The 10366-nt window shown below is 37.6% G+C and overlaps 1 protein-coding gene across 1 annotated transcript; it reads right to left on the reverse strand.

Moving 5' to 3' along the window:
- Positions 1 to 917: 917 nt before the first annotated feature.
- LOC149962080 (uncharacterized) lies at positions 918 to 5645 on the reverse strand. Its single transcript, XM_090164358.1, has 4 exons — positions 5389 to 5645; positions 2839 to 2903; positions 1182 to 1286; positions 918 to 1116 (listed from the first exon to the last, which is right to left on the reverse strand). The coding sequence occupies exons 1-4, from the start codon at positions 5525 to 5527 to the stop codon at positions 1003 to 1005; spliced, it is 423 nt and encodes a 140-aa protein (XP_090020484.1). The 5' UTR covers positions 5528 to 5645; the 3' UTR covers positions 918 to 1002.
- Positions 5646 to 10366: the final 4721 nt, after the last annotated feature.

Genomic DNA, 10366 nt, shown 5'->3' on the forward strand with positions numbered 1-10366 from the left:
TGGAACACTCGTTTTGAGATAATTAATTTATAAATTGACACCTGTTGGTTGTAAAATCGGCCACCTCTTGTTACTTTAAAGAATATTGAACTCATCGGGTTCATTAAACGCAAAAGCGGATATTTCAATGGAGATTATAAATGGGTTGAGTCCTGAATTTGCCGTTATTAAAATATTAGTCCGATTCACTGTAATCCTAATGATTAAATTAACAGAAACTGATTCAGAGCATATACTTATCATTAAGTATCATTTACGTTATTAAAAAGTGTTTGAATTTATTTAATCCCAATTAAAATGATCAAATGGTATTTAAAATAATTATATTGAACTAAAATTAATTACTATAATTCCTCTTTTTAAAGCTATAATTCAGTATTTTCCGAGTGATTTTTTTATTTATCGTCTAAAACACTAAAAGTGATGGTATATCATAAAATATTTATTAAATTCTTCGTGGAATGATTGAATGACGATTTTAATGATAAATTAAATGTTCTGTTGATAATTTATTTTTATTATTACGCAGGAATTTATATAATTTGAAGTTTCATTTAAATCAAGGATTACGCAGAGGTATTCCTTGATTTAAATGAAACTTCAAATTAAATGTTCTGTAACTTTATCATGATTTTCAAGTGAATTTCCCCTTCTATTTAACCAAGAATGTATTTATTATTGCTCAAGCAGAATAACTATCGTTATCCGTCTCACTTTCGGTCATTTTGCTCCTCCCCTTATATGTCAATCACATCATCCCGGCATATCATTGGTTCCCTAATACTTTCGTCTTCTGACGGTATGGAAACCACAGCGGATGACGTTTTTCCTTCCCTCATCTAGTACCAGGGAAAAATTCAAGTGTAAATAAATACCTTCTTGATTCATCTAATGAACCACTTAATAAAATCCAACAATAATTTTCAAAGTCATATTTATTGTTATTTATGTTATAATAGATAATAATGTGCTGTTTAACATTTTCGATTCCCTGTATATTTATTATTTGAAAAAGGAGTTTGAAAACTTCTTGCAATCGTTGATAAGTTTATCTCTTTTCCTTTGGTCAATTTTTCGGACTTTATTAGCTACGCAACAAAGAGCGGCTTTCGTCTCCTAGAAATGACCCAATTTGTTTTGATTAGTACAGTACTCTAAGTACTCGTAGTACTACACCGTACCTCCGAATGCTCAGTTGATGCCTTGGGGGTGCCGTCCAAATTGCACAATGCGTTTTCGTAATCGTTCTGATCCTTTGCATCCGGAACGCAATCCGCGGCGTATGTCTGCAAACAATTATTATTAAGCTTTGCTTATTTGAGAATACACACCAAGCTCTAATCTTGGACGAATAATTACTGGACCCGAAACCTAATGGCGTGCTTTCTGCTTTTACGGCAGCGCCGCTTGTATAGCGCCGTAGTGTCAAGAATTGGAAAGATTTCTATCCAAATACTAAACGCGTGACCAATATTAGCGGACGACGTTAGGCCTAGCGTTCTTAGCTTACACCTTTATTTCCGTTTTGACTAAGCATTTCTAAATTTATTATCTGTTTAAACCTTCACACAAACTAGATATGCAAAAACATTAAGGCGAACTTCCTATTTAAATTAATTAAGTCATTACACTTTCATTTTTATTCCAATACAATTATTATTGAATAATCTAAAGGCAAATTAAAATTCCAATGGCCTCACTTCTATTAAAAACAGGAGAACAGACGACGGAATGCCGGTATCTGACATTTTCCGCACGTGTTTTGTATTTGGATATAAATATTTCGCGATTCTCTCGGTAGGAACGCTGATGGGCGATGCAAATTGTGGAACATGGAATTTTATTTCGAATTATAGCGTCTTGGTCTGCCATTTTGCGAAGAAATCTAAAAGGAGCACGCAAAAATTGGCTGCGATCTCGATCTCGGACCGTTGATCTGTCGAAATCGGCAGATCGGTCTTAGACGATCTCGTAGCGGGAAATGGAACACGCGAAACTTGATCTTAGAAGATTCGAGCACGCAAATGGAACATAAAATATTGATCAGAGCGATCTAGAGTGCTCGAGAGCAGTGAAATGGAAAACGCTATAAAAGAGGTAGAATAGTATAATCAGTAGTTTATAATATATCTTTTGACGGATAAGTATGTTGATAATGCTTTTTCAAAAATAAATTGGGATAAAAAATAGTGAATTGCTAAATACTAAGTTTCTAAAACAATGGCGTCTAGTCAATATGGTATTTACTCAATTAAATATCCCTAAGAAGTGTAATTGATTTTTATATTATATATTGGCACGACTTTGGTTTCAAAACCAGTTAACTCGACTTTAGTTAATTCAGTTTTTCGAAGTTTTTCGAAACATGATTTTATACTTCGTTTTTAATTTTAAAAAGCTTTGAGTAATAATATATTTTAAAATTTAAATAATTATTTTGCATTTTTTTAGATACGTGTTTTTGGAGCTAAGTTATCGATGAAAACCTAACTAGATGAATACTTCTAACTTTAAACAAATATTATTTACTTTTGGTATAATCTAGGTGTGAAAACTGTTTTCCAAGTGTAAAAAATGTGGTTAAGTTATTATTTGTTAGTATATTTTTAATAATAAAACCATGAAGAAGATTTCTATTCGGACTACGCTGAAGATAGCGACACACAAAACTAGGGGTACGGCACGCGGTGCACGCTCATTTTTACGTGTTTATTGCCACGAGCCACCGAGCGTGAGTCGAGCGCCGTTATTAATGGAGGCGAGACAGTTCCCTAATGTTGTGTGGCGTCATCTCCAACTTACGACGTTAGTTCTGTCTCATTGGTTTCGATGACCTACCTGAAGCTGCCCAGATATGCACTCCTTATAGGTGAAGGACTTTTGCCGATCAGTCTTGAACTTGTCTTAAGGAAAAATATTAATAAATAAGTAACTAAAGGTTTTTCAAATCGGCATTCAGGTACCTAAGAATGTGGGACAATAACGTTAATCTTTGGTACCACTCTCGCGTACTTCAGAGCGTATTTTCGTCTGCTTATTAATCACAAAACGTAAGCATAAATATAGCGGTAAGCAATTGCTTAAAATAAGAGTAACTTGAGTTTCTACCGACTCCTGTCGGTGACAGCAGCTTTTGTGAAACCTAGCTTGAAGTTAAAGTTTGATTTGCTTATTAAGGATCTTAACAACCGTCGATTATAAAGGACTGGCAGAACCCGGCAGACGTTGTCCTGCCAGTGTCTATTTATTTTATCTCTATATATCTAAAAATGGATATGTAACCTACTAGAATTTATGAAGCGTTGTAGAAAAATGTGGAAAAATGAAAGATAACTCAAACCATAAATGTATAGTATTGTTACATAAGTGTGACACTTCTTTTTCTTGACATACAAAGGTTTTACTGAGAGCTATTCACAAGTTAGTCTGCATTACGGGCTTCGTCGCGGTTTTGCGTCCGCTTTCTAACGCGTCACACGTACGTAGCCTTCGACAGCACCTCGCTAGGGGGAGATTTTCTTCTTGTGGTGACGTCACGCCGTTACTAGCTCTCAGCAAAATATTCCCCAAAGTTACATACGTTTAGAAAAATATTATAGACTTATGGTATATATAAATACATTTTTGGTAAGATCTTCAAATAATGAATATAGGGAGGTTTCGATGCCACTGAATTTTTTTAGCAAGCGCGAAAGTTTTTACCATCCCTCTATCGGGAAAAATAGGCGTAAATGCGACTGTGCAAGTGCGAAGGTATCATATGGTGCTGCCATGTTTAAGAGACAGTGGACCAAATCCTGTTTTTCAAACATGGCCGCTATTTGTGTTACCTTCGCACTCGCCCAGATAAATAAATGGGATTGTTAACCGTCGCTGCTACTAAGAAATTCGACGTTATTTAGGGATGAAGAACTTTGCACCATCTAGGTACTCACTTTTAACTTTAGCTATTACTTGGAACTCGTTAAATTTAAATACAAATTATTAATTGAATAAATCATCATAGACGTGTGAAACGGTAGAAATGACCTCAGAGACAAGTAAAGTCGCGAAGAGCTGAGGCTGGCAGACATGCCGGCACGAAATTTTCCCCTTTTTTCCTACCCCCCAAATTCCAAAACCTTCCGAAGCTAGGAAGCCGTTGGAATATATTTTAATGTTTATTAGTACCAGGAAACTATATAGGTATACACTTGGAATGTCTAAGGAAGATTTTTACGGCCGTGATGAAGCTCGTATAAATGGGCGGGTCTTAAAGCGGGAAAACTCACGAGAAAAACTCTCGCGCCTCGCTACCCTAATTCGACGAAAACTCGTCATTAAGCCTAGTCATGGTTATTATTATTAGCTTACAAGATTATCTCTTTTATAACCATACAAATACCTGAAATTAGGTATCACTACACTTCTTTCGCGAAGAACATTATAATTAATTTAAAATATTAAGTACGATAACAAATTGAGGTTTTTAAATCCATTGTTTTAAAAGCCTATTTTTTTGCGCGGGAAGATCCCCTATGTGTTACCATGACGACGCATTCTTTTCGCGTCAAACCTCGAGCCAATGAATTTGAAATATCGTCTAACGTCTTAAACCCCATTTTCAATCACAATTTTTACCTCTCCGAGGGGACTTTGTACCCTAGGAGGGGTTATACAACCACCGTGTCGGTCTGTGGGTCTGTCCGGGCTGCGAACGCGTTCGCATTTTCGGGGCAAAGGGTAATCACTGCGTACGCAGTTTCTTAGAATCAGGGAAAAGGTTTTTCCAAAAGCGCCTTCTTTTTGTCATTGGGTGTAGTATAATTTTTTAATCGGCCGGGATTCGAACCCGAGCCCTCTTGAACGACAGGTGAGCGTTCTACAGCAGAACCACGGATATAGTTACGTTTCACTGAAAATTAAAAACTCTTCCGAGGAGAGGTATATTTTGGCTTGCCAACTTGTTTTTAACAAAAATCGCGCTTTTGCGTCAAAACCAACCGCGAGAAGCTTCTCTATCGGCTTTTTTGTCACGAGAAGCAGATATCTAAATGGATTTGATATAGGCTTCTTTTGAAATAAAAGCCCGTCATAAAAGCAAAAGCGAAAAGCCTGAAATTTATCGTAATTGAAAACGGGGCTAACACTTGACGTAGTTAAGACCCGCCTTTTTCTCGACGCACTTTAGTATCACCGTCCCAATGGAACCTTAGACATTCCAAATGTATACCTCTATAGTTTCCTGTTAGTACAAGTTAAAATTGTATCACAAAAATGTGAAAAACATACGAACTTTCGCTACCAAGTATACGAGGGCGGGGTTGGGAACCAATGCAGTCGCGCATTCTCAGATGCCGGAATTCATTGTTGGTTATTCGTGATAATTTAAATAAGAAAATTTCATACTTATCGTCTTGCAGTAATCTCCGACAAATTCTTCGGCCGATTTTTGCGTCTCCGGGTCACAACTTTGAGCGCCAGCATCTACCGCCACGAATGTGACGCTCAAAATTGTGACGAGCCAAAAACTGAACATTACGACCATCTTAGATAATAATTTTAGATTACGAGTAACCAACGTATTACGAGTTGTAATTAACAGCAAGGACTGTATGCACCTTTTATAGCATTTTCTAGGATGGTTTGTTCCCCGAGAAATTGGGACAACACTTGTATTTTTACCTGTCTTAGTAAATTGGTAATTGAGTTGTCAATGAGAGGTTTGGTTTCGATTATAAAGGTATTGTTTTAAGAATTATTGTTGTCGATTGAATGATGTTGACGTTATTATTACGTAAAAATCATTTTTGTTTATTGAATTATTTTACTAAATAAAAACCTAATCATAAATAATTATTTAATCCACTGCCGCTCGTGAAGATGTGTTCCACAGGCACTACATTGTTAGCAAAACAGAATTGATCATAAAATAACATACACAGTTTGCAGGCTTCTGGCTAAAGTTGCACAGACCCAGCGTTGCCAACTCCCAAAATTGAAATTATAGTATCGAAGCCCAAAAATTATCGTACTTTCTAGAACATTATAGTACACAAGTACGGCCAACTTCGATTACAGGTTATAGCGTGGTAGCAATTGTTCATAGTTGGCCGTTATTTTGGCGCAAATTTTAAATTTATATATTGCCATATTATAGGCCACATTCATGTTTTTTGTTTTTTAGAACTATTACCAAGTTACTAGTTAGTAAAATAAGTTTTTATCTTTTGGAATATTTATTTACTCATATTTTCAGGTACATTACATATTTTTGTAAATATCACATTTGATTTTAAACGTTTGTACTTATACAATATCACAATTATGTTATTTTATCACTTAAAAGCTTGAAGCTTTTTTTACACATCACCTAGCATAACTTCGCAATTGTCAACATTTTCGCCAATATTTTTAAATTTGTACATTTCAACTTTAAATCTTTTAAACATATCTTGAGTAGGTTCAAATTTTACGCAGCCTCCAGCTTCAGCCACACATTGACCACTTAATAGAGTTCCGTCTAGAGTAGTAGTTGCCAGTTTATTACGAGTCTTGGTTTTTGTTAAATTAACTTGACTGAAGATGCGTTCACAGTCCGCATTTCCATGAGGCAACGAAAGCACAGTAAGAGCAAATTTACCAACTGTCCTCGTGTACCCAGCATGGTAAGAACAGATTTCAAGCTTACCATTCGTCAGGGCAGAATTGGAGTAAGATGACGTCGAAGGGTTACTCTACCTTGAAATCCCAGGACAAGCGAAAACATCCAACTAGCAGTGGCGTAGTTATTGTCCCCCCCCCCGCTTAACGAAACCAAATCCTGGCTATATCACTGCCAACTACAGTGTGCGGGAATAGCAACTGCTTTTTTATGTTTATACACCCTATAAATTATAATAAAATGCCCACTCCCTAATGGCGTCCGTCTAATCTTTTAATATTATTTCAGGAATAAGGGGAATTAATTTTAATTATAAATTATAGCTTAAGTAGGCGATTCAATAAAACATATTTCAAGAAATCACCAGAAAGTAATATTTCTATGAGCCACACCCTGATATTCACTGTATATATAGTGCTTGTTGCAATAATGAAAACTTTTCACATGTACGGTAGGCAACAAATTAAGTGTATTTTTTTTTTACATTTTAAGGCTTAGGAAAAACACTACGTCCTATTTATAGGTGAAAGGTTTCATTATTTCAACAAGCACTATATAAACTGTAACTTGTAGGTCCTGGCTCTCGGAGATATTACTTCTTGACGATTTCCTTGTAGATGTTTTATTTAAGTGCCTATTACGTTTAATTTATAAACTAGGCAGTTAAACGAGCGAGCTGCTGTGTGGAAAGCGCTATGCAGAAGCACCGCAAATCTATTCCCACATCTAAACCGAAAAATTGCCGAAATCTAGGGAAATTTGAGGTAGGGATGATTTTAAAGCGTAGCTATTAAAAATTCACAAGATCTGGCATTTTAGACTTATTACGGCTAGAAACTGAAAAATCAAACAATATTAATAATGAATTATGGTTATATAGTTCGAAATTGGAACTATTGATGGCGCTTTATTTTCTATACTAGGGATCTACCGGGATAATTATTTTGAAAACCATGAAAACTACTATTTCCTAGGGTTGCTTATGTAATTTTTATGTTAATTGGAAAGGTTTTTGGAAAACAAGGAAATTTTTGGTCCCAATAGAAAAATTTAATTTTTGCGCTCTGGCATCACTTACCAAGTTTTAATTGATTTTTAACATAAAGGAGCTCTAAAATATATATTGATTTAGTTATCGTGTTAGTTTTGCGCGGTTCGACAGGTATTTTTGATGGTCTGGGAATTAATTACAATTGCGGACTGAATAGGGAACAAATGTGTTACGCCTGAGGTTGGTCTCCTTAAAAGGAAGGAGCATCTCTTTTCGAACCAAGACGAGATTGCGTGGGTAATAGGAGACAGTGCCCCATTTGCTTTGTGGATAACAGAGTTGATGGTCATATGGCATTTTATACGATGGTGCGATACGTGGGTGAGCCAGTTTTACGTTTTTTAGTACCCGCGTGATGTTCACTTACCACGAGTATCGAATACAGGTGTCAAATCAAACGCTTTTCCTCTGAACCACTTCCAAATTGTGCTTATCTGCTTTCGTGTGCGGGGACTAGACCGAGGAGGACAGGCATTACATAGGTGCGAATGGCTGAGGGATTTGAAGCTAAGGTGCAGCCGCGAAGACGCCAACCGATGAATCCTAGTAATCTATGAACCTTAGAAACAATCTTCGAGATATGTACATCTTAGAAGAGTGTGGGAGTGAGAGTAACCCCAAGATACTTCAACTCAGTTTACGTGTTTAAGGGCACCCCTAGCAACCTCTTACCTAGTAGTGGATGTGGTTCTCGGACGGTACAAGCTGAGGACTTTAAATTTCTTAGAGTTAAGTTAAAGCTTCCAGCGAGAGCTCCAAGACGAAATATGATCCAAATGAGTCTGATGACTGATATGATCATTCAAAAATCATATCGCTCGAGACAGAGCAACGCCGTCGGCATAAATAGAAAGCATCTACACTACCACGTTGCCAAATTCATGGACGTACATGTTTATTGTGTCAAGCCTGGAAAATGTCGGCTTATGTTTAAACCATGTACGAAAGTCAAACTGTAAAATAGTTTTTTATTTATAATAATATATGTATATATATTTACCAATTGTTACAAGGCATGGTTTCTAAGAAAATAAAAAGATTTGACTAACTTTTTTGAACTCTGGAACCCAAGAGCATTTGTCCAGTCTCCCGACGTCCCTTATATAGCCTGCCCCTCGGATGACGCTATCGGTCTCCAACCTAATTGGCTGGAGAAGAAAGCCCACCTAGAAATCTTATCGGACTCACTGTGGTGCCATAGTAAGCATCACCGGTAACTTAACCCTCTCTTAACCCTTCCGGTCAGAGATAGCCACTTTCGGAGTATTCCGAAGGTGGACGACGCGAGCCTACCCTACCTTCCCCAGCAGCGAAGTCCCAAAACAACGAGATAACTCTCGGGAGTAAAGGGAAAGGCTGTTAGGGACAGAGCCTACATTGGCGACTGCAAATGCGGGCTTAACAATTGTGAAGAGAAGAAGCCTGAAGACACACCCCAGAGGAAGGCCGGAGATAACGCGGTACCATTCAAACCACTCGAAATACACGTTCTTCCAGTCACTAAGATATACACATTAGGGTAGGGTCACTCACGCCGTGCCTAGAAACAGTGGCGTAGCTGAGAACTCAGAGACACCACCGCAAAAATCTCAATTTTTCCTGGTGAGCCCCCCTCCCCCGCGCCGTGGGTCCAGCGGACCATCAGCTACGTCACTGCCTAGAAAGCTTTGTCAGGATAAGTTGGTGGGGGCTAAGGTCGAAAGCTTTTATGAAATCGAGGAAAAGCACGTCTATTTGAGAATCACTCTCAACACAAAAGAGAAGTTTCATTTCTGCAGCGTAACCACAGCGGAAACCGTGCTGAGCAGGCGTCAGAGTGCTGTGAGATTCAAGGTGGGTGGTGACCACATGTTCAATCACCTTTATATAGGAGGTGCGATAACAGCGATATATGCCCATTTTCTTCAGGGTCGTTTGTAGAACCTTCCTTTGGCACTGGTGTGGCATTGGCTCATTTCAGCATACTCAAAGTATGCCAAAAATATTTTCGTAAATAAAACCTTGTTTACGGGATATGACGTAAATTACGTCACTTCCAACTCCGTTACGAAAACGCGTGGAATTCGTCGTTAGTTTTAAAGGGGCACACCGGCGTTGAAAATTAACCAGTTCCCGCGATTGTTTCCAGAATATTATTAGTCATAACTGCTACCACGTGGTAAATCCAGGACAAATTATTTCAAACGACAGTTTGTCCCTTTAACAATATAGTTTAGTGCGTGCTTCGCGATTATGTGATTTTGTTTCCATTGTAACCTTTTCAATAGAACAAGGATTATAATAATATTCTATTTTTGAATCGACTATTGTATGTTCCGTGTGAAACATGGTATCATTGAAATTTGAGAGAGTGATATCCTGCATGGAAGGAAAAACCATAGGAGGATGAAAATTAACCTTCCTGGATTTACAAAAGTCATTATATGTACATGGTTAATTAGACACAACAGCCTCGATCGACTTTTGAGGTTCGATTTGCGTGCTCGGATCAATAAACTCTTGTTCCATTTATTAATCTTCAGCGCTCTGAATTTTTTTGAAACCGATCTGACAATTTCGACAGACAAACGTCGTAGGCAGTGTGTCCGAATTTAGAGCACGGTGTACCTAGCAACAGGGGCCATACCACCGGAGGCCGATCATCATATTCCAGCGTCCCCAAGCCCGGACAG

Source organism: Leiobunum rupestre, chromosome 1 (assembly GCF_980474605.1).
Source record: "Leiobunum rupestre chromosome 1, qqLeiRupe1.1.hap1, whole genome shotgun sequence".
NCBI lineage: Eukaryota > Metazoa > Arthropoda > Arachnida > Opiliones > Sclerosomatidae > Leiobunum > Leiobunum rupestre.